Source organism: Camelus ferus, chromosome 12 (assembly GCF_009834535.1).
Source record: "Camelus ferus isolate YT-003-E chromosome 12, BCGSAC_Cfer_1.0, whole genome shotgun sequence".
Lineage (NCBI taxonomy): Eukaryota > Metazoa > Chordata > Mammalia > Artiodactyla > Camelidae > Camelus > Camelus ferus.
In genome coordinates, this window is record NC_045707.1 from 15332483 (window position 1) to 15359468 (window position 26986).

General features: G+C 51.2%; 1 protein-coding gene across 1 annotated transcript in view; it reads right to left on the minus strand.

The window, feature by feature from the left end:
- Window positions 1-5631: 5631 nt before the first annotated feature.
- NCKAP5L (NCK associated protein 5 like) overlaps window positions 5632-26986 on the minus strand; it is a 47227-nt gene continuing 25872 nt past the window's right edge. The window contains 13 exon segments of the mRNA XM_032492779.1: window positions 5632-6530; window positions 6826-6968; window positions 7043-7351; window positions 7840-7921; window positions 8180-8227; window positions 8229-8343; window positions 9302-11931; window positions 13054-13167; window positions 15892-16011; window positions 16701-16739; window positions 16852-16920; window positions 17629-17757; window positions 18856-18917. Coding sequence (XP_032348670.1) covers window positions 6318-6530; window positions 6826-6968; window positions 7043-7351; window positions 7840-7921; window positions 8180-8227; window positions 8229-8343; window positions 9302-11931; window positions 13054-13167; window positions 15892-16011; window positions 16701-16739; window positions 16852-16920; window positions 17629-17751 — 4005 coding nt within the window. The 5' untranslated portion in view covers window positions 17752-17757; window positions 18856-18917 and the 3' untranslated portion in view covers window positions 5632-6317.

Genomic DNA, 26986 nt, shown 5'->3' on the forward strand with positions numbered 1-26986 from the left:
TTTAACTTGATTACTTTGGTAAAGTCATTTTCCAGGGCACTGTGGTTTAGGACTTCAATGTTTTTTAAGTGGGAGAGGGACACAAGTCAACCCATAACATCTCACATTCTCCCATAATCTCAGTTTCATGCATCCCACCCTCTGACCACCACTTCATTTTTTCCCAACATCTTTTCAACTCATTCCCACTGGTACTGTATCTCCCAAATTCCTTTGATCTCACCAAGACCTTCAATCTACAGATTCTACTTCCTTTCATGCCTCTCTCCTTGACTGTTCTCTCTCCCTCCTTAACCAATGTAAAGCCCACAGCCAGTTAATAGAATCTCTCCCTTGCATATACCTTTAACTGCCTTGCCTCTCTCTCTCTCTGCTGCACTCATTTGGCAAACTGGCAGCCCTGGCTAATCCAACTTGCTGCCTATTCTGTACCTAATATTGCAGGAGAACACCCCCCAACACATTCATGTTAGTAACTCTCACTTTTAATTCCTCCTCACCTCAAGTGGACCCTTCCTGCTGCCTGGGACTCCCATTACATCCTCTAGCCTACTCATGAACTCCTGAGCTCCTAAATGACTATCCATACTATTTTCTGTTGTCAAACCTCCAACACCTTTTTCTCCCAGCCTTCCTCTTGGCTGATGATCTTGATTATTTTCATGAGAAAACAGAAGCAATCAGAAAAGTTCTTCTATAAGTAGACTCCACCATATACACTCACCCACCTGCCTCTGTGTGTTCCTCCTTCCTGTACCGTGGATGCTGCTTAAGGCCACTTGTGCACTAAAGCCCAACAAGTTCCTCTTTTCTCTCCTGCATCATCAAAATTTCTCTATTCTATTATTCCTAGAAGTATAAGAAAATGCTTTAACTTCTTCTATCTTTAAGAAACCTTCTCTTAGAGCCGAGCAACAACTCCCACTTAACAATGAGCATCCCCAGCTCCCAGATCTTGGTTTCTGGATAACTTTCCCACAAAAAGAAATCAGGGCTGTTTGGAAAAATGGCTGACTCTGGGGCCGGGTTTGGGAAGGTGAATCTTGAACATGTTATGCCAGAAAGTAAGTACATATGCAAAAAGAATGATGGGGATTTGTCAAAAAACAACCCAGAAACCAAGCCAGTTTGAAGGAGCTCCTATTGGTCAAATCATGGACGGTTCAAGCACCAAAGTAAATAATGACTGTAATGGATTACAAACTACTGAATAAAATAGGAAACCATGAGTCCATACTGATATAAATAAATGCATAAATAGAAAGTTTGATGAAAGTGAAACATGTATATTGTTTCAAAGTACTTCCCCTCTGTGTTCTGTGCTATTTCTGCTTCATTTCCTCTGACCTCTAAAGAGATGGAGCATCCTAGGGCTTAGGACTCAGACCGTTCCTCTTCTTATTCCCTTGGTGATCTCATCTAGTCCCCTGGCTTTAAATAACAGCCATATGCTGATGACTTACCAACTTTTATCTCCAGCCCAGGCTTCTTTTCGGAACTCTGGACTTCTATAACCAACTGCTTACTCCATGTTTTCCATTGGATGTTGGCCAAGACATCTCAAATTTAACATGTCCAATACTTAACTCCTGATCTTCCCTCCCCCTAGTCTGCTCTATCAGTCTTTTCTGTATCAGTTAATGGCAACTTCTCCCTACCAATTGCTCCAAAAACCTTGGCGTTATCCTTGACTCTTCTCTTTCCCTCACATCAATTACATTAGCAAATCTTGCTGTTTACAGTGTCTCAGCCCTGGAACAGGCCTCAATTTCCCAATGAAGTTACCCAAGAGCCTTCCTTACTGGTCTCCCATACTTGCCCTCCACAGTTTATTCTTATCACTCTCTAATTGCTTCCCATTTCACTCTGAGTAAAAGCCAAAGTCCCTACTTTGGGCTCCAAGATTCTACATGATCACTTACTCCTGCTAAATTGGCTAAAAATACAAAGTTTGATAATACTCAATGATGTGGAAGATAGTTCCACTTACGTATTGTTGGTGAAGTATAATGTGTTAATATCTATAAAAAAATGTAAGCATATTTTATGACTCAGCAATTCCACTTACAGGAATTTATCTTATAGAAATACACAAGTGGCCAAAGACACACATGCAACGCTCACTGTAGCATTGTTTGTCATGGCAAAACACAGAAACATGGCCCCTGTACAATGGAAGACCGTGTATGATAATGGAGATTCGTGGGCTTCAGAAAGATCTCCAAGATGTATTAGTAAGTGCTAAAAGAAGCAGATCAGTAATTACTGAATAATCCCATTGCCTAATAAAAAGTCAACATACACATGCTCTGTGAGTGTGTCTGTGCATTTAAAAAGTGAGTTGGCTATACTACAACAAAATCACATTCCTTAAAAAAACTGATTTGGAAGAATGCATAATGACATGTAAGCAAATTCTCTCACACCAAAGGAAATTAAAAAAAAAAAAAGTGAGTTGAAAGATTACCAGTCAACTTGGGTGATGTCTGGGGAGTGAGACTGGGAGCTGGAGTTTGAAAGACTCTTCCTCTTCCTTGTATAATATTCTATTCAATTTCAATTATTCTTTTTAACCATGAATATTCACTTTTATAATCTCTATGTCTTTAATAATAAACAAAAAAGGGTTTTAAAAAGTTCTTTCTTACCTCAAGATCATAGAAATGCTCACCTATATTTACTTTAAATTCACATGTCTTAAAAAAAGTAATTATATACTTGAATTAACTTACCCAGGACTATCAAATGGGGGTATATATCTGGAGTTCGCTGCAGAGAATAATGGTTTCTTTTTTTAAACTTTTTTTGATAAAGAAAACAAAACATACTATTTGTAGAAAAATCTAGAAAAGGGTAAAGAAGAAAATAAAAACCACTGGCAACCCACAGAAAGCCTCAGTTAACATTCTGAGACATTTCCTGCAGGAGGCAGGGTGCCCAGTGAGGTGGAACCTAGAACCTTTTCAGTCTCTTGCCGATGCCTTGATGCCACTTGTGGGGGTCAAGGCGGGGCCTGGCAGTTTTGGCTTCTTTTCTTTGGGAAATGCAGCAGACCAGGGTCAGTCATAATAGTAGGGCAAACATTCACCCATTCATTGTTCATGGAGAAAACCGTGAGGTCACCTTAATCCTGCAAACAGATGTTGCAAACTGAGATATGAAGTATTCTGCCCTAGTGAGGATCGAGCAGTCTTTCAGCCAAACCCTTCCTTGAAGTGCAAGGAGAAATCGGTTTCCTGGGAGTGTCTTGAACTCACCTGTTATGTCCCCCTCCACAAAATTACTTCAGATGGAATATTCAGTCTGTGTGGAGGGCACACACAGTTATGTGAGCTGTGGGTGGTTTGTCTGGGCCCAGTACCCCTTAGTAGCACACTGGGGGACTCAGGAATGAGAGCTGCCCACCTTGGAACGGTCTGTCAGGAAAGGCTGGCTCCAGGTACCAGGTGTGGCTGATGCTACTCTGCTCTGGTGACTGACAGTGAGATACTTCCCCAGGTAGTCCACGCTGTCCCGGGGCCCAAGGTGCCACTATGTGTTTGCAGACACTGCAGGACAGAGCCTGGCAGCAGACCGAGGAGACCCTGCTGACAGAAACACGCATAGACCCTTGGTCTCAGCTTGTAAGACGTGGAGTCCAGAGTCGAACCCACCATGCCAAGTTCCTTCCCGGAAAAGAAATAGGGATAAATATCCTGTGGGCAAACAATTCAGTTCTAACAAGGAAATGAGGTAATCCATCAGGTTCAAATAGTTTCAGGAAAAGGCTTGAGAAACCAAGAAATGAAAAGTTAAGAGAAGGATGTAGACTTCTCTGAGCCCACTTGGCAAGAGGCAGAGATCTACAGCTTGGAACATCCTTAAGCCCATAAAAGCTGAATGGACAGTGAGATAAGTACCTGGAAATAGAAGACAGAAGTAAGAAAATGGGATCTTGACATCTGAAGAAAATCAAGACATCTGACTTGACCCTTCTCTAAGTCTTGTTAATTTTTCCAGTGATGAAATCAACTAAGGGAAACAGGAGGGAGATCAGCCAGACTGGGGGAGGGGTGGGAAGAGCAGAGAGCTACGGGGAAAGCTGGTCTGGCCCCACTTTCCAATTTTCCATAGATAAGGAAAACCAAGACTGGGAGAAGGGATGTAACTTTCCCCACAAAACCCAACTCAATGGCTAAGACTCCTGACTCCCAGTCTAGTGTCCTCAAGCTCTGTCCACGAGGCGTGAACCAAGGCCAAAAAGGAAGAGGAAATTAAAATCCTGGCATTGGAAAGCAAAGCTACACATCAGAAAAGAATCACTCCCGCCAGGCTCCATTTCTTCTCAGCCTTGGAAAACCACTGAACGTTTCTGAGCCTCGATGTCTTCATCTGTGAAATGAGAATGATGCTGCTTCCTCCTGCAAGGCTAGGGTGCAGGTTAGCTATCAGGAGGTCGGCAACACGGTAGATGTTTAACAGGGAGTTAAATGCTCTCTAGAGCATTCACAGGGCTGGAAAGACACTGCTGGAAGGAGCTAGGATAAAGGAGGCGCCGACGTCTTCCCTGCCCCCAATCTCCCCTGGGCTGATCAGAGCACAGGACGGTGTCCAGTGGTATAACCGAGTTGTGAATGGGCCCAGCACTACTCCTTATCCAGGAACTCTTGACTTTGGCTCGGCAAGCCTGTGGTGTCAACAGACCAGGTATTCGTTACAGAGCCACCTACCTCCACGACGAAATGTCCAGAGTCTCGGTCACAAGGCCGGGGGTGTTAAGCATGTACGATGCCCAGGTGGCCCCCAGACAGCATGCCAGGGGAAGTAGCAGGTGCAGACTATGACAGGTGGGCACTCTGGACAAGTTATCCTGCATCCTTCCCAGGCCCAACCTGGCTGGCCAGTGTGAGGTGGGCTGGTGCCACCTGGTCACATTCAAGTCACTGCCCAGTTCCATGCCCAATAGGAACTCCACGGGCTAGAGAGCCACGACCACCCCCACAGCCTTCTCATGTCACCTGGAGGGCCCGAAATAACTCCTAGAAGCCTAGATCCTCCTGCACAGCCATCTTCCTGGCCTCCCCAACCTAAAGTGAGAATCTGAGAGCCAGAGGAACTTCTGGTTGAAATCTGAGGTAGAAATAGGGGCAAGAAGACTTGGGAAAAGCCCAAGTCTAAGGAGAGATCAGAAGGTGGCAAGTTTGAGACCCGTTTGTGCCTCCCTTTGTAGTAACAAGAGGCTGCAGACACAACTCTGTCTACCCTCTGGCTCCTGAGGTTCAGAGTTTGCACAACCTACGTGATTTGGTATGTCCAGGGTTTGAGTGGGTGTCCACAGCCACCCCACCCCACCCCCACCGAGGGGCAGCTCAAGCCTTCTGCCCTGATCAAGCCGTGGGGCAGCAGCATCTCCACACCCCCAAGCACCATCTAGGCCTAAACACACCCCACTTCCCCAACCCTGAGTTACCTTCTCAGGCGACGGCAGCCAAAGACCCTCGTGGTGGGGGCTGCCCCATGCCCCTGGTGGTGGGGGGCTGTCCCACAAGGGTACCTGGGGCAGAGTCCAGGTCCCTAGAGTCCCACACCCTGGTGCCCACACAATCTCCACCCACCTGCCCATCCCTGAGTCCTCCCACAGAACAAGTCGAATCAGGGGCAGGGAGAGGCCTCCACGTTTTATTAGGGATACGGCAGAAGTAGAGGCTGGAAGCAGAGCAGCCGCAATTTTAACGACAGATAAATTAACCGCAGTGCGGGGATGAGGGGTGGGGACTGGGCCAGGCGCTTTAATAAAAAATAAAAAATAAGAAGAGACAAATGGACCCCAAAGAACTGGGGCGGGGGAGGGCAGCACCATCCAGACAGCAGGGAGGACTAGGGCAGACAGAGAAAGAAGGCAACTTGACCCTTTGCCCCTAAACTCCACCAGCATGGGGCTTCCGGGCTGGCCCTGCAGGGCCTCCGGGGCAGGGGAGCCGCCAGAACGGGCGGAGATGGCACAGCCGGTGGGCAGGAAGCCCAGCACCACAAGATGGCTCAGCCTGAAGTGGGAGCTGGGGGCCAGGACACAGCAGCCTTGAACCCCCAGTCTCTCCGAGGAAGAGCCTTACTCTGGGTGAGAGAAGGGACCAAGGGTGGGGTCTCTCCCTGAGCTGAGCGCGGTCATCTCCACAGCAGTGGGGTGTGCCGGGGACCCCCTTTCACCTTCCTGTCCATCTGCCTCCTTGGTCCCTTCTGGGAGGAGCCTCCAGGGCCCCAAAGGGGCGGGTGCGAGGAGAGCTGGTCCATTCTGTGGTTGCCAACTCCAGAGAGGTCCCATGTCCCCGTGCAGCCACTCAGCCCTGACTCCCGCAGGAGGACAGCGAATCGTAGAGCGAGTCGCTGAGAGACTCTGAGGTCTCCAGCCCCGTGGGGCCCCCGCTGGCCACTCTCCCTTCTTCGCCCATGTCCGACGTGCTGGGGGTGCGGCTACCCCCAAATGCTGGGCCCTGGGGTGCAGCAGCTGGGCGGCTGGGCTCCAGGCTCCGCTTTCGGTCCATGGGCAGAGCCTAGGAAAGGAGGGGAGGCTGGGGAGGAAGCTCCTCTCTCCTCTCAGCCGGCCTGAGAGGCGCCATCCGCCTGATGGGGGCGCTGCAGCTGTGCTGGAGGCACAACTGAGCACAGTCCTACCAGGTCCTGGAAGGGAGAGAAACCCTTTCCCCAAGAGGGGTGTGAGAAGGCATGGGGATGTGCTGACCAGAGGGTCATCCAGGCGCTCCTACTCCGGAACAGGGCTGTACCTCACCCCATGTCATTCCCTTCTGCCCTCCAGTGCTGTTCCCTGTCCCCTTCGGCCATGCTCACCATGGGGGTCCTGGGCAACCCCTCCAAATGTCGGGGTGGGCATAGGAAAGGGTCAGAGGAGCCGCTGGCTGCCCTTGCGTTGGGGAAGGTCCAGTTCTTGGCCAGCTGAACAGGAGGGGGAGGTGCCGGGTCTTCACAGGGATCTGTCCAGGACAAAGGGAAGGTGGGTGGTAGGTGGAGCTCCCAGAGAGGCCCACCCACCTGCCCAGACACTCACCGTCAGGACAGGTCTGATGGCCCCGGTGGCCCGGAGCAGCGGTGAGCAGGGCAGGGAAGGCCGGCATGCTGGGGTGCCGCCCGCTCACCAGCAGCTCCTCTATGCCAGGCACCTCACGCTCCAGTGTGTGGGCACGGCGAGGGACTTTGGTAAGGGGTGGGGGCCGAGCTGGGGGCACCCCGGGTGAGGGCTCCAGCCGTGGTGGCTTGGTTTTGGGAAGATTCTTGCTGGGGGTCCCAGTGCTGCCATGGTCTGGGGGTGGGAACGTCCCAATGCCACTGTCCAGGGTTCGAGTCAAAGAGCCACAGGCTGGGGAGAAGAGGGTAAGTCAGGGATGTGAGGCTGCAGGCAGCTCAGCCCCTCTGCCTTCTTCTAGCTTCCTGCCCCCGCCCAGGCTCCACCCCTGGTTAGGGCCTCTCCTGGCTCCACAGGCTCAGTGGTCCCTGCCTGCCCTGCCCCATTCTGGAGGAGCAGGGCAGTTACCTTCTGCAGGGAGTGATTTATTCCTGTGCAGCCCCAGGGCCCACTGGTGCTTGGCACCAAGATGGCACTCAGGGCCTGGCACCTGCTGCAGTGACAGGAATAAAGTGAGCAGGGGGTGGGGGCAGGTCCTAGTCTTGGCTCTTTTTTTTTTTTTTTTTGTGGGGGGAGGGAGGTAATTAGGTTTATTCATTTATTTATTTATTTTTTTGGAAGGAGGTACTGGGGATTGAACCCAGGACCTTGTGCATGCCAGGCATGCACTCTACCACTTGAGCTATCCCCTCCCCTTAGTCTTGGCTCTTGACCCTGCTGACCTGTGAAGTGTGAGGTGGGCACTGGTTCTGCCAGACTGTCTTCTGAGGGCATCTCTTCCCGCCTCCCTGGCTCGCAGCTTGGCTGTACGGGGTACAGGAGATTTCAGAGCCCATTTTCCCTCCACCCTAGTCCCCTCCATTAGGACCCCTGGAGAATGGGTCTGAGAGTCCTGGCAACCTGTAGCCCTCAGGAGGCCTTGTCCCCTCCCCACGCTCCTTGAAGACCAGACATGCATCCAGAAGCTTCCAAGCCTCAGGGAAGGGGAGCCCTCCAGGGAGCAGGAGACCTGGCAGGGCCACAAAGCCAGGCCCTCCACTCAGCCCCTGTCCCAGGACTTACCTTCCCAGGAGGTTTTCCGCAGCCTTGAAGAGGGCCCACCAGGCCATTTTCGGGGCCCACAGGCTGGCCAAGGGTTCTTGGGGTCAGAGGACGCTGGCTGGAAATCACCATACTCAGGTTTGGGCTCCCGCCAGCTCTTGGGGGGCAGCTCCTTGCCATCCACCCTAGGGGCAGCAGGGCAGATGGAGGTGAGGGAGGCCCGGGTGCACCCAGACATTCTGGCCTTGTTCCCTCCAATGGTGCTGGGCCTAGTGAGGTGCCCCCTGCCCCTAGGTAAGGGGACATATTTCTGGTAGCTGCCCCTATCAACCTCTCCTGACACTGGAACAGGCAGAGACCCCAGGGAAAACCCCAGAGGACCAGCTGGGGCAGGGGAGATGGGAGAACTCTCCTGAAGCTACCTAGGGTCAAGCTTAGAGACCTCTTGACAATGTTTGCTGGTAGAGAGCAGACACGGTCACATCCTGGTCCACATGTGACACAGCCTGCCTGCCCCAGCTGTATTTGAGTGCACTTGTCAAAACCACACACTACCTGGGGCCTGATTCTTGTGGACATTCTGCCTTACCTGACCCAGACAGAGTGACCCTAAGTTGGGGTAGCCTCTTCTCTCAACCACAGCTCCCTTTGCTGAGTCTATGGCAGGTGCCAAAGGGCAAGATGGGCAGGGTCCTCTCCTTGTCCTATAAGGCAGAAAACCTTGGAGAGGGAAGACCTTCATCTTCTAACATGGTTAGGTACTAGCATTCCCTTAACTACTGTACACTGGCACTTAGGCAGGCTGCCTCATCTGACACTGGAGACAATCTCTGAAAATGTAGACTGTTAACTCTTCTCAAATGAGAAACTGGGTCTCAGCAAGTCTAATGTCAGACAGCAGGGAGGAAGGGCACTGGGACACAAACCCCCGGATTCTGGTTCAAGCCCTGGATCTCTCTTCTGGGGCAGGCCATTAATCCCCAGATGCTTTGGGGCCATTTGACCACCGACCCTCTTTGGCGTCTGGGAAGCCCCAGCTTCCAGGAAAGGCAGTCCCAGCCCCAGCTCTAGCCCCAGGTGTTCCCATGGAGGGAAAAGTGGCCCCAGCCACTGTCTACTTGCCAACTGGTCGCAGGCTCTCACCTATTGAGCAGCTGCTGCATGAAGGTGTCGGCACCCTGGTACATGCCGGCTAACTGGCCCTGCACCTGCCCCAGGCCTGCACTGGGCCCTGGCACTGGTCCCCCAGGTCGTGGCCGGGCTCTGCTGCTCAGGTAGGCCTTCTCCTCCTCCAGCGCCCGGCGCAGGTCTTCCGCTTTAGCCATCAGCTTGGAGATGTTGAGGCTCTCAGCCTCCAGCTTCCGGGCTTCCATCTTGACCTCCTTCCGGAGTGGGGAGCCTCCACTGGCCCCTTCCTTGCCCTTGGTGGCCTCCGTGCGGCGGTTCAGCGCTGGCAACTTGCTCTTCTTAAGGCCGAACCAGCTGGCAATGCTGCTGGTGTTGCGGTGCTTGGCCTCAGTGCCAGGTGCCCGCTCTTGGCCCTGGAGCCGCAGCACATTTTCCTCGATGCCCTTCATCACCTTCTCCTCAATGGCTGAGTGTGGGGCCTGCCCCTCAGGGCCTGGGCTTGGGTCAACAGGGCCAGGTGCTGGGGGTGTGGGCTGGGCCATGGTGCCACCACAGTCTGCCCAAGGTGGGCCCTTCCCTTTGTCAGGCTTGGGGGGCTCCTTGGTGGCTGGTGGGGCCACAGGTCGGGGTGCCACCTTGGTGGGTGACTTAGAAGGCAGCTTTGTCGGGCTGCCGTGGGGGCTCTTATTGGGCTTGCCGAGACTGGGGGCTGAGGTTGGCACTTTGGCAGGGGTGCGGGGTACTTGGGGGCACAGGGCCCCTGCCAGCCGGCTCTTGGCCAGCTCCACTTTGGTGAGGCAGCTCCTTGGTGAAACAGGCTCCAGGTCTACCCGGGCCCCCATGGAGTGAGAAGAGTAGACTCGGGTCCCAGGGTCCCCCAGGAGCCCTGATTCCTGTTGCTTCAGGCTGCTTGTACCTAAGGCTACTGCCCCCCGTAGGCCCCCCTTGGCTTCTGGCTGCTCAGGGGGCCTGGAGGTCAGGGGTGCCATGTCTCCAGTGCTCTCCCCTGACCTCCCTGCTCCTCGGGCCTTCTCGGTGCCAGGCCTGGCTGGTACCCCATTCTTCTCTGGGCCCTGGGGCCCCTCAGGGCCAGTCTTCAGTTTTCCCAGGGCTGCCAGTCTGTCCCGCAGAGGTGTATAGCCAGGATCCCCAGGTCGCCGCCCCACCCCCTGGCCAGGCTTCTTGGAGGAGCTGCCTGGGGTCCTGCGGCCAGGATGGGGAGACTCTGAGCCTACCTTGTCCAAACTCTTCTCCTGACCACTCTCATAGGGACAGGATTCTGGGAGGCAAGGGCTGGATGGGACTCCAGGGCTTCTGAGGATCTCAGGGGCCCGTGGCACCTCCAGAGTTAGTTGTGGATAGGTGGGCACCTGCAGTGGGGATGGAGGTGGCTCTGGGGAAGGCCCCCTAAAGGTGCTCCGAGAAAGGTCCAAAATGTTCTCGTAGCAAGGAGATACCACTGGTCCTGGGGAAAGTGTAGTGGACAAGGCTGGCTGGGGAGGTCTGAGCTGCGCAGTGTCTGGGGTTGTGGAGCAAGGTGAAGGGCTGGTGGGCAGACCCTGCGCCCCCTCCGGGGACAGCTCTCCTCCACTCAGACCCCTGCGGGCCAGCAGCGGGGAGGGGCTGCCATCTGAGCCACTGTTCCGACAGGGGATTCGGGAATTCCGAGGGAGTTGGGGGCTGAGCTGGGGGCCTCCTGGGCTAGGGACCTTCTCTGAGGCTGGAGGCAGCTTTAGAAATTTGAGACCTCTGGCTGGAGAGGGCAGAAGGGGTCCCTGGGCTTCTCCAGGAGAAGGGGGGCCAATTTGGAGCTTGCTTTTCACCTGAGATGAGGAGTGGGCATGGCCAGGCCGCGAGCCCAGGGGGGTGTCCCCTGCACCCATGAATACACTGAGGAAGGGGAGGGGCCCCTGGCCCTCTGAGGTAGCACCAAAGCCCGGCCTGTGGGCCTCTGGGGTACCCCCACCCCAGGTTGACTTGGGGAGGCCTTTGGACTTGGACAGCTGGGGGGGCCCCTGGTCTGGGGAAGTTGGCTGCCTGGGACCTGGGTGGTCCCCGTTGAGTGGGCAAGCAGCCCCAGCCAAAAAGGCCTGTAGGTAAGACTCTGTGTCCTCGAGGAGCTGGCCTAGGTTCAACTGTTTGCAGGCCAGGGCCCCGAGCAGGGTGTCGGGGCTGGGTGCCTCATTGGGGTCACCTGCCTCATCAGAAGAGGAGGAGGAGCTGCTGCCTGGGGCACAGGGTGGCCCAGAACTGGTGCCCTGGGCCTGTGGGGAGCCCTGACTAGGGCCCCAGGGCTGTCCAACACCCTCTTCCTCTCCTGGGCCCCCTAAGAGACGCTCCCAGTGCAGCAGGCCTCCCAGGCTACCAGGACCTAGGAGCAGGTAGGGGGCCCAGGGAGAGGGTTCAGGCTGCGGTGGGCCACACAGCTCGCCGTTGATGGGTTCTGGGAAGCCAGGACCCTCGCTTGGAGGCTGCCAGGGGGTAGCAGGTGAGCAGAGAAGCAAAGGGTCAGTCTCCTCCAGGGCTCTCAGCACCTCCAGGATCTGGGCTTTCTTTCGAAGGAATGGGGATAGGGCATCCAGTGCTGGGGGTGGGGCAGCCGGGGGTCCTGGGCCTCCTGGCCGTAGCTGCTGCTCCCAACACACCTGGGGGAGAAATGGCACGAGGAGGAGACCATGTGCAGTCCTGGGACCTGAGCTGGGCATAACTGAGTATGTCAGGCACACAGCTGGCCTGGTTTGTCGGTGTCCCCAGAAGGAATTGATAGCTTCTGGGATAGTCCAGCTCAGTTCCCTCAAGAGTCTCTGAGCCCTGGTTACCCCAACTCTTCCTCCTGGTGCACTGGGGGTTAGGTGGGCACCTACCTCCCTTCCTGGTTATCCCAGTGCCACTTCCCACCCCTGTTTGGATCAGCAGGGCTGACCACCTACAATCCTGAGATCTATGTTTGTCCCAGGAGAGGGAGGCCTGTTCATTTTTCAGGCTCCAAAAAGAACACAGAGACTTAAAAAGGAGATGTGATGTGGCCAAGTCCTAAGTCAGTCACTGAAGGCAAGCCCAGGCCTTCTCAGGTCAGACAGCTGTCCTGTGGAGCTGATCCCCACAGAGAAGCAAACTGGGAATGACTCCACCTCATGCTCTTTCCTGCTTTTGCCCAGCCCCTTCTTAGGCCCAGTCCAGTCTGGTATTGTGGTTAACTACATGGGATCTGGAGCCAGACTGTGTAGGTTCAAGTCCCAGGTACACTGCTTAACTAGTCATGTGACTTTCAGCAAGTTATTTACTCTCTAAGCTTAATTGTATCATCTGCACAACAGAATGGTTATTACATTTAATCTCATAAAATAAGGTAAATGAAACCAGATATGCAAAAGAATGAATAAATAATCATAGTTCTGGGCCTGGATAAATAAATATGTGTATGATTATTAAATTTATGCCAAAAATTACAAAAAAAAAAAAAAGATAAATGAGATCCAGGTGTTCAGCACAGTGCCTGGCCCAGACAGAGTAAGAGCTCAGGATGTGTTAATTATGAGTCTTACTGCAGTACTAATGCCTTTGGTTGTGAGGCCAGTGACTTGGGGTGGGATCTATTTTTCTTGGTATGAGGCTGACAGCTAGCTGAGGGCTCACACCCAGTCTGGACAAGAATCTGCATCCAGAAGCAACCTTTCCCCTGGGACTCATGAGGAAACAGCCGTGAAGCACAAACTAACGAGCCTGGAGCGAGTGAAGCCACAGACCACCGTACCCAGCCCTCCTACCTCTCTCTGCCCAGCACAGCGCCCCAATGGCAGCAAAGTGGCTGGTCCCTCGGCGGAGCTCAGGGAGGGGGAGGCTGGTGGCTCTGATGGTGGCTGGAGTGGGGTGAGTGGGATCTGCAGGGGAGAGGTGAGGTTAGCAAAGGTCCTGTCTGTCCCAGGTCCCTACTCACTCACGAAGCTATGCTTTCCCATCCAGGGGTTGGGAAATGTTCTTCCAAGTCTGCTCCTTCAGTGATGTCTCCTGGCCCAAGGTGTGGCTTTCACCACTGTCCCACCACTTGATCATAAGAGCCTTGGGAGACCATGGCACTGAAGAAGCGCACGCAAGCCCAGGAGGCAGGGAGGTGGGGCAGGGCAGATCTAACCTGGGAGTCCACTACGCCTCCAGGACCCTCCACTTTTCTGTGGGGCCTCCTCCCTGATTACAGAGAAGGTGAGCCTTGAGGCCTCTTCCTGTGCTGACCACCTGTGACCCAGCACCCACAAGGATGGCTGAGACTAACAGAACAGGCAGAAAAAAGATGGCGTGAGTTACCACTTCTGTCTCCCCTGACTGGTCGCATGTGAAACCTCTATTCTGAGAATCATAAAAGTAGTATTTAACCATGGGTCACCTCTCTCTTAGTCCCTGAGAGTGTCATTTCCTTCTCCTAGGCATCCTGACTAGAGACAAGTCTGCTTTAACTCTCCCATGTCTCTCATTCTCCACAGCTGTTAAATCCTGTCTCTGGGGCGTCTCTCTGGTCTGTGCATCCGCAGCAGCTCTTTCAGCCAAAGAGCCTCACACCCCTGGCCTAGACACTGCTCAGCATTTCAGTCTCCCTGACCTGGCTGGGTGGCTTTTCAATCTCCTGTGCAGCAGGCAGCCTAAAGCATCTTTTTCTTTTTCATCTAAAGCATCTTTGCACTCAAAGCCTCTGCCTGCCCAAGGCCTCTGGAGAGAAGTCTGAACTGCTCTGCCGGCATCCTGGACGGTTCTTCCTTGACACCATTCCCAGCTCTGCCTCGCTCACTGCTCTTCACATATCCTTTGCTCAAGTCCAGCTGAACAGCTCTTTGCTCCCTGGGATTCCCTGATCTATTCCTTCCAGAGGGAATCCCTTCTCCCTGATCCCTACTCTACTCTTTTTAAGTCTCCCATCCTTTAGGGCCCAGGACCGACGTCACCTCTTCAAGGGACTGCTCCCCAGCCCATCTCTGACGGCCTCTCTCCCCTCTGGGCTCTTGGACAGCACTGTCCCGCTCTGTGCCCTGCCTTACTGCCCAGCTCTCAGGGGTTACGTTCGTTCTGCATGGGCCACAGCCCTGTCTGATGTCATACGTGTTGGCAAAGGCACTGCTCACAACAATAGCTTCATGAGCATTTGCTTCAATGGAGCTTCCATCCCAGCAAAGCACAACTTGGGAATAAGATTAATAATGATAACTAGCTGCCAATTACTGACTGTGAACCAAGCACTAGATATTCCTCACAACAACCTGCACTATAGGTATTTTTATCCCCATTTATAAGGAGAAAAACTGTGGTTTGTATGGTTAAATAATTTACCCAAGGTCACACAGCTAAGAATTAGCTAAGTTAGGGACCCAACCCAAGTTTATCTGAGGCCAAGTTTCGTGTTCTTTCCATTATGTCATGTTACTTCTGGGGAAGATAAATCTATTGCCCCAAAACCCCAAATTCATTTAAAAATCCCAATTCAAGTCCCAGAATTCATTTAAGTAAAAAAGAAGTGATTTATGGATGATCTACACCTTTGTTATCATCAGTCACTGAGAAGGGTATGGATGGGGCAAGCCTGGCCAGCGTGGTTAGGCCTCCGGGGATTCCTGGGTAAACCCTATGGCAGGGACAGACCCAGGGCAGGGGCAGCCGCCGAGTCATGGCCGCTGATCCACCCAGGTCTGCACCAGCCTAGTGAGGCAGGGGACTGTAAAAAGGCCATGGTGGTGAGAGCGTTCCTCTGCCAGGGGTCAGGCTTCCCAGGGAGCTGAGGGCTTCCTACTCAGGGTCTGGGGGCCAAGAGCTGCCTGGTTTGCATTCCAGACACACAAATTCAGATGCACACACATAAAGGTGTTTCTCGTCAAGATGGGGGTGGGGTTGGGGGTGTGCTGGCTGACCTCAGAACCCACTGTTCACCTTGGGAACCTAGAGCTGCTCCTGATCCCCCCAGGTGTCACCCTACCCTTGGGGCTTCCTGACAGAGTGGACCCCAAAGGACATCTTAACTGAGCCCAGGATTCCCTCCCAATAGCCTCCTGCTTCTCCTGAGTCAGGCAGGTGTCAGGGCTAGAAGCAAGGACCGGCATCTGTAGCCATGCTGTTGTCAGTGGTGGACATATGCAACTAGGCGTGACACAGTCATCTGGGTAAAGTGCCCTTCCTGACCTCTCTGTGACACCAAGCACTGGGTGCCTTACACCCGCCCCACCCCTGCCCCTGGCCAAGAAGAGGCAAGGCAGTGGCCAAAGGGGCCCCTTGGGAGATTGAAATAACTGCATTTTGAGCCTCCACCCATCTCCCCACACAGGGCGGAGCAAGCAAGGACCTTCTCTGTCAACAAAAAAGGATACCATCCAGCTGGGCGGGGAGCACCTGGGAGGTGGGGGACAGCAAAGCTTAAGGAGACTCAGGAAGTTTTCCCCCATCTAAGGCTCAGATCTATCAGGCTAAGTGGGACTGCCCTGGATGGCCACAGCCCCCAGCATGGAGGGGAATGGCTGATGGCCTGCTTCTGTAGGGTTCTGGGAGGAAAGAGGATGATAATGATGATGGGGCTAGTAGGAGGCAGGAAGCTGAGATATGAGGAAGGACGGAGAATCACTTGTGCCCACCTGAGGGAGGGAGCCTGCCGTGAGCTGGAGTTTCTGCTGAAATAGGGCGCTCAGCATCTGGTTCTGCCGTTCCAGGTCAAACACCCTCTTCTTCAGCTTGATGCACTCCTCCCGCAGGTCCTGCGGCCCGCCCAGAAGGCAGCAGAAGGAGGGGATGGTGGGGAGAGGGAGAGTACATGAGCACAGTCGCTTTCATCAGAGCAGCGGGCACTCCTGCTGGGCATGCCCTTTTCTTGCAACCTTCTTCTATGAGGGAGCTGAGCTTGCCCACATTTATGGCTATCACATCTTGCAGGGTAAATTTTCTAAAGTCTACCACCCATGGTCGGAGGTAATTCCATTCTCTTTGACAACTTTCCCATCCCTGGAGCCAAGCCCCTGCCTCTTGGAAACCACAAGTCAAAGAAGGGCCCATTAAAGGCAGAGGAAGACCTGGGGGTCAGAGTGGCCCGTGTGTCAAAAAGTTACCCATAGTTTTTGCAACATTACTATCAGGGCCATAACAACCTGGAGAAACTAGCTGGGGCCAGGAAAATGGAAGGATTCAAGTCCAAATCAAATTTATCATAGTTCAGAGACCTGGCCTGACCTAGCTCACCCCTGGCTCCAGGTAGAACAGTATGGACTGCCCAAAACAGAGAAAGGGGACTTAGTTGGGAGGACCAAGAAGCCATTTCCACCAGCTCCCACCTCTATGCCCTGGCTGAGCAGGCTCAGGGGGTCCCAGGAAGGTCTTCCCCTACTGTACCCAGGGCCTCCTCCCAGGGTGTCTGGGCCCACGGGTGAGAATGTCTCCTGTGGACTTTTACCTTTTGGTTCAGCAGCGCCTGTACCACGTGATTGGCCACCTGGGGACAGAAAGCCCCGAGGCAGAGCTGAGGAAGCGCTGTCAGCCAACCCAGCCTCTGCCTGGAGCAGACAAGCAATCCTCCCTGCAACCCAAACTTCAGTCCCACAGACCTCATCCAGACAGCGCTCGTACGTCTCCCGCTGGTTTTCGTTGGCCTGGGCAAGTGCCGAGTTCTCTGCCTGCAGAAGGGATGGGGAGGGCAAATAGGAAGCTAAGGGATCATCCTTCCCCAGTGCAAACTCCTCTTGGGAAAGGGGAGGCAAGGAGTCTACTAGCTACATCCCTGTCCCAGCTCTTGGCTCTGGTCTGTTTCTGCCAGGGAGAGGCCTGCAAAGATAGACCAAGGGCATCAAGAAGGCAGAGCTGAGATGGCTGTTTTTTTGTTACCCCAGCTTCAGTCAATGAGGTTGGAGAGGCTGGCCAGGAGGACATAATGTGGGAGGTGCTGAAAGTAACCCTTATTTCCCTGGGAAGAAGGCAGAGGAGGCTGGAGGGAGAGGGGGCAGTGTCTTAAGAGTGTGGTAAAGGGATCCATATCCTCGTCGCTCAACTCCTGAGAGTCTTCTTCCTGTGGCCTCTGTGACCCATACCTTGCCTAGAGGTGCATGGGCATGAAAGCAGGGGAGAAACAGGGTAAAGAAGAAAGACACTTTGGGGGTTAGGACAGCCCCACCCTTGTGCATGCCTCTTGTCCTGAGCTGGCACTCGGGCTGGATCGCTAAGAGCAAGGAAACGGCTTCTCAGAGGGGCTCTGCTAAAGAAACATTCAGCTCTGCTCCAGCTTGGCAAAGCGGGCTAAGAGGAGGGTCCACCCACACCCAGAACCCATACCAAGCCCCCCAGAGCTCTGGCCAGCACTGTTGCCCCTGTCCTGGCCTGTGCCCCACCTCCAGCTCCCGCAGCCGGTGCAGGAGCTCTTGGCAGGTACCCGGCTCCATGCTGCCATCACCACCCTCTCCTGGCTTCACGTTTCCAGGACTCCCAGCAGGCTGGTCCATGGCCTCCGACATCAGGCCCTGGGGACAAGTGAGAGAAGCCCTGGCAGGCTACTCCAGGGCACAAGGAGGTGAGCGAGGACAGAGATGAAACTTGTCAGTGTTCTCAGAGTTTGCAGCAGTGTGACCGATGTGCCAAAGACACTGTAACAACTCAGGGTCAGGCTAAGACTCCTGCTCAAGGGACAGACACACAGAGACTCTTCCCATCTCAAGAACAGAGACCATTGTTTTAAAAACCCCTATAATTGCCCTCACCCTATCATGGGTCACACAGAACTGGCCAGAAGCCAAGAAACCTGAATTCTCCACTGAGGTTGACCTCAAATTGGCACCCTGTATCCTCCTGCAGAGAGTAGGAGGCGGCCTGCATGCCTCCAAGGATCCCATCTTCCACGAGGCCCCAGGGGACAAGCCTCTTTGTGCACGCCGGGCCCTCTGCAGGGTGTCTTGATACCCACCCCGCTTCCACCTGGCCAGCTCCTTCCTATTCATTCTTCAGGGCCCTGGCTCTAAGGCTGGATCAGGAACCACTCCTGCCTGGTTCTGTAACTGTCCCCCCAGACTATCAAACTGTGAGGGCAGGATATTGTCTTTATTTCACTGTCTAGACTCACACTTCTTGGTGTGATACCTGGAGTGTCAGAGACAGATGACTGAACAGACTAGTTTGTCACTGAACACAACAGAGCCAAGGTTCTGACGTGGATCGTGTTATGTGATCCCCCTCACCTCAAACTGTTGCCACAGTTCCTGGCTTATCTGACTAGTCTTCATCTTCCATTTAAGTTTCAATTTCTCAGCTAGAGAGAAGTACTCATTTCCTTCCTCTGCACACACATTGTACAAATTTCCAATAGATGGGAAGCCCTTCCTAATGTGAAAGGGTGGAGGCCCCCAGTCTACCAACTACTTGCCTCCCTGACTCAGTGAAGCTCCCACAAAAGGGGCTTAGTTAGTTAGCAATTTCGGATCAAGGAAGCGAGGAGCCCTCGGCAGCTCATGAACCAGGCACCTGAACGTTCTCCCCTCAGTGGGGCAGAGGGGCTGCCTCTCCCACCCCCAGCCCTCCTCCTCCAGCCCCCACCACCAGCACACATGGGCTCCAAAGCCCCTCACCTGTCTCTGCTTCCTCACCCAGGCTGGCACACGCACTCTAGCAGCCAGAATGGTCACCTTGCCTGTGGAGACAGAGAGAGAGAGAGAGAGACAATGTCAGCTGCGCATTCCACCAGCATTTACTGGGCTCCTGCTGCATGGCATCCTGGGCCCCAGGGATGAACAAGCCAAAATGATGAAGCTTTCATTCTACTGGGGGAGGCAGGTAGTATAAGATAAACCAATGAACATACATCAGGCCCGGAGAAGGCACTGAGAGGTGATAGCAAGGTATGGACCTGAATGAAGGCTGGATGGAATCCTGAAGTGGGAAAAGCATTCCAGGCAGAGGAAAGAGCCAGAGCAAGGGTCCTCCTCAGCTCTCAGCCAGATAGGAATGAAAAGCAACTCAGTCCTTCCACAATACACACTGTCATCTTTAATCCTCACTGCCACAAAGGGAATTAAATGCTACTATCAACACCTATATTTGAGATGAAGAAAGTGAGGCACAGGAAGCTACACCCACACACCCAGAGTGCGTGCTGTGTGCTGGCACTTTCCATGTACCATTGAGTGCATCTGACTCTCCTATCGACCTTTTAAGGGGAGTGCCAGCCTGGGTGAGGAAGCAGGCTCCAGAGGCATAGGATGCTGCCCAAATCATATGGCTGGTTCACAAAGCATGCTGGACAGGCCTGGATGACCCCTTCCTCTGTGGCCTCTCTACACACATATTGTACTGCATCTCTGTACAGTTAGTCCCAGTGCTCCTGGAGCTTTGCGGTTGGATAGATCTGGATTAGAATCTGACTATGCAAAATTCGTTTCCTCACCTGTTTAACGAGGATAAGAATACTTAGCCCAAAGGGTTGTTGGAGGATGAAGTGAAATAATGCATGTAGAGTGTCTTGCAGGGACTCAATAAGTGGAGGTTTTTCACATTTCAGAGCCTGCTGCTACTCCAACTGTTCACCTGCAAGCTGACCCTGAGTCCCAAGCCTCTCACCCTGGGGTCCTAACAGGAGGGGCTCCTGATGATCTGAGGTGCTGTCCCACCACCTGCCCCTCAGGGGCCACCTCCTCTCCAATCCCCTCCCTGCCAGCCTTCATTCTTCTCTGCCAGATACCCCAGAAAGAGAAAGGGTAACAATGAAGGAGAGAATGCTTCTTCTGGGGAGTGGGGAGATGTGTGCACAACAGTGGGAAGGGGGCTTCTGAAAAACTTGGTAAAAAGGGAAAACTGTGTAATATTTATTTTTAACACTTGACCACAATCCAAAGTCCTTTGTTATTTTAACATCATAAAAATGTATCAAGTATAACTTCATTTGCTCATAACATTATCTTGCTCGGTATATTTAGAAATGCACAGGCCTAGAAAAAAAACAAAAAAAATTCAAGAAAAATACTCCCTCCCACAAACACAAATAGGGGTTAAAACCAAGAAAGGCCTCGAGTTACCTCACCACTGGACCAGTTCCAGCCCACCCCACAACGCTCATCTCGGGGCTACCATCCTCTTGCTAGGCGGAGGCTCCCACTGCTGTAGGCAAGGCCTGCGCCCACAGATCACCAGCGTTATTTCCAGGTGGACACCTCCAGGACTAGAAGGGCGGGGTAGGGGGGCATCTTGGGGAGTGTGAGAAAAAACACTGGGAGGGTGAAGGAAGGGACTGGGATGAATAGGGCAGCATCCGGGAGCCAAAAAAGGGAAGGATTAAAGCAGGAGAAACCCCAAATCTTTGTGTTCATTATACAACAACAAAAACTAAACTAAGGGTGAAGGTGGTTCAGGAGAATATCTTTTCCTAAAAAAATAGAAATTAAAAAAAAAAAGTATCCAGGGTAGGCTTGAGGCCCAGATTGCAGGGGCTGGCTGTGCAGGATATATGTGTGGTTTTGTGCATGTTGAGGAGGGCAGGGACCCAATACACCCCCAAAAGCCAACTGCTGCCACCCTCCTGATCTGAGCCCCTGAGGATCACAGGACAGGGAAAGCCTGAGCCCCACTGTGACCTGAAGGTGACCCTCCAAGTGACAAGCTGCCCAAGAGCAACAGCTCTGTCATGTGGGTCAGGCTGTGTATCACGAGCGGGCCCAGGAGAGGTTCCAGGAGTGCTGGCTGAAGGGAGGCTGTGACTCAGCTCCATTTTGGGGAGAAGTTTTCTGCCCTCAGCTGAAGTGAGTGGTCTGGCCAACTCAGGATGACCGGCCCTCTCTGTTTGCAGGGCCACAGGCAGGGGGCAGGAAGCCGTCAGCCCGGATTGTTGAGTCACTTGGAAGAGGCCTGCATTTAAACTCGGCGCTAGGGAGGAGGGCCACTGTGAGTAGGGTGAGTTTGAGCTCAAGATTTCTATGGTGAAGAAAAAAACTTCCTGTATCTTTACCCTCCTCTAGGGAATATTAAAATCCAGAGAGATAATACCACCTCCAGCTCCCAATCTGAGCCCAATTATGAATTTGGCCCTTCAGAGTCTGGGTTTTAGACATAAATCTCATGAGGAAAAAAAAAAACACCCGAGTGTTCCCCAGCAGCTGTCCCTGCTGGGTATCAGTGAGGCCCCTCTCCCCAGGGGCTGCGCATCCTCCTCTTTCCTCAGGCCCCTCAACTACTACTCACGTCTTCTGTGTTCAGCCCCACCCTGGACCCAGGAAAACCCCTGGCCTGGGCTTTTCAGGATGGGCCTGGTTTCAAACATTCTTCTGGTGGTCCCACAACATATCCCGGATGTTGGATGTGGGTCTGGAACACATGATGCTGGCCAGGCTGAGTAGGGATGGAGCTGCAGTGGGTGGGAGCTCAGAACTTGAAGCGGGAGGCTTCTCCCGCCAGAACTGCCAACGGGCAACCCCGCCCCCGACAAAGGCCTGATTCAGAGGGAGGTGACCTCAGTGCTGAGGGGCGGGAGGGAGAGGAAGGGAGGCAGAGCAGAGCCTCTCTGGCCCTCCTTCAGAGGAGACAGGGAAGAGGGAACAGCTGCTCAGGGGTCTCTGGGTAACAGGGGACAGGGACGAGGCTGGTTCAGCCCAATCACTTAGTGAATCCAGGTGACCACTATCTCTACAGCCTAGTCAGTCATGCAGGGGCCCAGAAGAGATCGGCTTGTCCTGGCCTTTCAGTCGGCGAGATCAAAGGAGTGGAGCCTGCTGCTCCCACCCCCTCCCCAGCCAGGGCACAGGCAAGACCCCACCCTAAACTCAGAGTCCAGGCCTGGGAGGATAGGGCCAGAGAGATGGCAGCAAGCCTGTCCTCCAGGCTCCCTTACTCTGGCCCTTAGCCAAGGACTCCGGGCCCTGAGGAGCCCCTCACTCACCAGCTGTTCCCCCCAGAGTCCTCTAGGGAGTAAAGCTAGGGGCCAGGAGATGGGGGAGGGGTGGGCAGCTGTGGGAAGGCAAAGACCGAGCTCACTTTAATAACAGAATCATCCGTAACACCAACCGTTTCTCCCTCTGCTCCCCCCACCCCCCAGCTGCTTTCTGGAATCTCCGTCACACCCAAGAGTCCACTTGTAAACAGCAACTTCTGCACCCACAGCAAACACTCCTTTCCAGACAAGATCAGCCCTGGGCCGGGGTGGGGTGTGGAGAAGAAAATAAGGACTGAGGCGCCAGGGCATTCCTAGCCTGAAAGTGGCCACCTTAATCTTGCCTAAGGCACCTTTTAGCCCTAAGTATTCCAAATGGTCTCCTCCCTCCTCAGGGAAAGAGGCAGACAAGAATTTCCTTCCCTCCTCCTGACAACTGGCCCCACAACACAATAGCCCTTCTGAGAGGCCTGTGTCCATGGGGAAGGGGCCCACTACATCCCTCCTCCAACTTCCTCTTTAGAGGCACTCCAAGAGCCTCCAGACCGTGGTGTAGGTTCTTTTGAACTGATAGTAAGATCAGTCCCTGCCCTTCTAGGCAGCGCAGGAGGGAAGGGCAGTAATGTTACAAGTCCAAAAGGCCTACAGATTTCAACACCTCTTATCTCTCCTCCCCTGATTCTTCATGTTCCCTGTCCACAGCATAACCCAACAATAATAAAAGCAGCTGCTGGGGGTGGGGAGAGGGAAGGGGCTCTGACACAGACACAATGGGTTTATTTATAGGGCAACATGCCAGGGGCTCTGTAGCCAAGAAGCCTAGGCCACACTCCCAAAAGCCCAGCTGGGCCCATCCTAGCCCAGCCAAGGGTACTGGAAAAAGCCTCAGACCAGAAGGCAGAAGGTTGATAGTCCCAATACAACTTATTTACTATGTGACTTTAAACAAATCACTCAGTTCCTCAGGGACAAGTTTCTTCACTCCAAGTAGAGGCCGTTCTAAAACAGTGGTTCCAAGGGTGGTTCAGAGACCCTGAGATCCTTTCAAGGAATCCATAGGGTCAAAACTGTTTCCATAATACCACTAAGACATTATTTGCCTTTTTAACTCTCATTCTCTCAAGAGTATATAGTGGCATTTTCCAGAGACATGTGATAACATGACAGATTGAATACAGAAGCAGATAATGAGAATCCAGCTGCCTTCTATTAAGTTAGACATTACAGATTTGCAAAAATGAAGAACAATGCCATTCTTTTACTATTTTTTCTGTTCTGGAAAATATATAATTATTTTTCATAAAATCTGTTAATATGTAATAGGTTTATTGTTATTTTAAATGAATTAAATAAATGTCTAAAACTTTCAGTTCTAATTTATATGACAGTAAATGTCAATAGGTGTAACCCATATGAACCAAAGCTCTTTGGGGAGAAAAAAAATCTCTTTGGAGTCTTCAATTTTTAAGAGTGTAGAGGGGTCCTTAGACCAAATAGTTTGAAAAGAATCACTTTTCTAGAACAGTGCTATCCAGGAGAACTTTCTGCAATGATGAAAATGTTTATTTTGTGCTTTCCAATATGGTAGCCACCAGCCACACGTGGCTACTGAGAATTTGAAATGTGGCTGGTGCAACTGAAAAACTGAATTATAAATAATTTTTTTTATTTAAGTATAGCTGATTTACAATATTGTGTTAGTTTCAAGTCAGCAAGGTGATTCAGCTACATATATATGTATATATATATTTTCCAGTTCTTCTCCATTTAGGTTATTACAAGATATTGAATGTAGTTCCCTACAGTATATAGTAAATCCTTGTTGTTTATCTGTTTTATATATAGTGGTATGAATTTTCAGTTTAAATGGTCACATGCACTGGATGGATCTGGAGTTTATCATATCAAGTGAAGTAAGCCAAAAAGAGAAAGAAAAATACCATATAGAATCACTTGCATGTGGAATCAAAAATATTAGACAAATGAACTTATTTACAAAACAGCAACAGACTCACAGACATCGAAAACAAACATGGTTACCAGGCAGAAAAAGGGGTGGGGAGGGGTAAATCAGGAGTTTGGAATTTGCAGATACTAACTACTATATGTAAAGTAGATAAACAACAAGGTCCTACTGTATAGAGAACTATATTCAATAAATGTAATAGCCTATAATGAAAAAGAATATGAAAAGGTATATATGTAACTGGATCACTATGCTGTACACCAGAAATTAACACAATATTGTAAACTGGCTATACGTCAATAAATAAATAGCCATATGCAGCTGGTAGCTTCTATATGGACAGTGCAGTTCTAGAAGATCCCTGGGATTCCTCGATGGAAAGAAGTCACTGCTTCTTTCACCGAGTCTAGAGCCTCGGGGTAGGAAAGGACAGGTCTTGGCACTCCCGTCCCCAGGCTTTTGCTCACACTGTTTCTCACTCTCTCCTCACCAGAGGCCATCTCAGCCAGATGGTTAGCCCTGACTGGCACTCTTACCAAGGCTTAGTGTTAGTTGCTCTCTCATTCTCTGCAATGACTACTTCACACCCTTTCCACTGGCCTCAAATTTCTGGCTTACCACCACCCCTCTTTATTCCCCCAGAAGATTAAAGCCAGCACAGGGTAAATAAAACTCTCCAATCTCCTGCCATCACCCTCCCAGCCCCATTGGAATACCTCTGTACCTCCCCTTCTCCTCCAATTACAGCAGCGGGGTTGCCCTCTTCCCAGGTCAGGCCAGTCCTTCAGGCCACAGACCCTCCTCATTTATGTCTTCAATATCTCCCTCTTCAAGGGATCTTTCCTATCTGTGTTTACAACTTCTTTGGTGTCTTTCATCTTAAAAATAATTCCCCCCTGATGTTTCTCTAGATACTGCCCTCTTCTGCCTTTCACAGCCAAACTTCTCAAAAATCAAGCCGTCCTCACTTCTCACTCCTTCCTCAACCTGGTCCAGCTTCAGCAGTAACTGCCACAATGCTAAATCCATACAGTATTTTTCAGTCACCATTGCCTTCTTAGGCACAAGTGCCCCTGGTGGCCATTTCCTGCTGGACTATTTTTTTTAAAGCTTTGAGAAATAGTTCAACTCCCACACAACTCACCAATTTAAAGTACACAATTCAGTGGTTTGTAGTATATTCAGATATATGCAATCATGACGACAGTCAATTTTAGAACATTTTCATTACCCCTTAGTTATCAGCCCCTCACACCCAAACCTAGGCAACCACTAATCTATTTTCTGTCCTTATGTATAATTTTCCTATTCTGGACATTTCACATGAATGGAATCATATAATGGGTGGTCTTGTGACTAGCATCTTTCACTTTGCATAATGTTTTCAAGGTGAATCCCTGTTAACGCATATACTGGTACTACATTCCTCTCTACGGCCAAATGATATTCCATTGTATGGCTATGCCACAATTTGTTTATCCATTCATCTGCTGATGGACATTTGAGCTATTATGTATAATGCTGCTATAAGCACTAGTGTGTAAGTTTTGTGTAGATGAAAGTTTTTTCATTTCCCCTTGGGTATACACCTAGAAGTGGGACTGCTGGGTCATATGGTGACTTTAGGTTTAACTTTTTGAGGAATCGCCAAACTGTTTCCCAAAGTGGATGCACCATTTTATAATCCTATCAACAGTGTATGAGGGTTGCAATTTCTCCACATCTTCACCACTTGCTATTGTCTGATTTCTGATTCTACTCACCCTAGTATATCTCATTATGGTTTTGATTTATATTTCTGATTGATGATGTCCAGCATCTTTTCATGTGCTTATTGGACATTTATTTGTATGTCTTCCCTGGAGAAATGTCTATTCAGATCCTTTGCCCATTCTTTAATTGGGTTATGTGTCTTTTTTCTATCGAGTTGGAAGAATTCTTTATATATTCTGAACAAAAGCCCCTTACAGATACACAATTTGCAAAACTTTTCTCCTACTCTGTGGTTGTCTTTTCACTGTCTTGATGGTGACCATTTCCCCCCAGACAACTTTTCCCTTGTCTACTACGCTCCTCCTCTCCCTGCAGCCATCTTCCATCTCTACTTCTGTGTTATTAGTGGTGTGTATGCTTTTTAAAAAAAAAAAAACAGATACAGCAGCATGTTCTCATTCTTCTACATTGTTTGTTAGCAAAACAATTAAATAAAACCCCAAACCACAGACTTTACTTGGATCTTACTAGTTTTTCCACTGATGTCCTTTCCACTGGTTTTATTCCAAGATCCAATCCAGGGCCCCACATTGTACTTAATCACCATGTCTCCTTAGTTTCCTATGATCCATGACAGTTCCTCAGTCTTTCCTTGTATTTTGTGACCTTGACCCTTTGGAAGGCAACTGGGCAGTATTTTGGAGAATATTCTCTAATGTGAGTCTGATGTTTTCTCCAACGAGATTGAGGTTATGGATTTTTGAAAAGAACACCACAGAGGTGATGTGTCTTTCTCAGTGCATAATATAAGGGGGTATGTATACAAGATGCTGAGATGTCTTATTACTGGTGATGTTAGCCTTGATCACTTAAGGTTAAGTGGCATTTACTAGTGGTTTCCTCCACCATAAAATATTTTTCTTCTGTATTTAATAAATATTTGGGGGAGGGGTGGCAATACTTTGTGACCATGCAAAATCCTGTTTCTGCTTAAATTTTCACTCACTAATTTTAGGATTCATCAGTGGATCTTGCTTGTAGCAATTACTATGGTGTTTCAAGGATAATTTTCAATTTCCCTCATTCCTTGTACTTTACTAATTGGAAGTTTTCTGTAAGGAAAAGCTGTCTCTTAACTCCCATTTATTCACTTAATTACGTATTT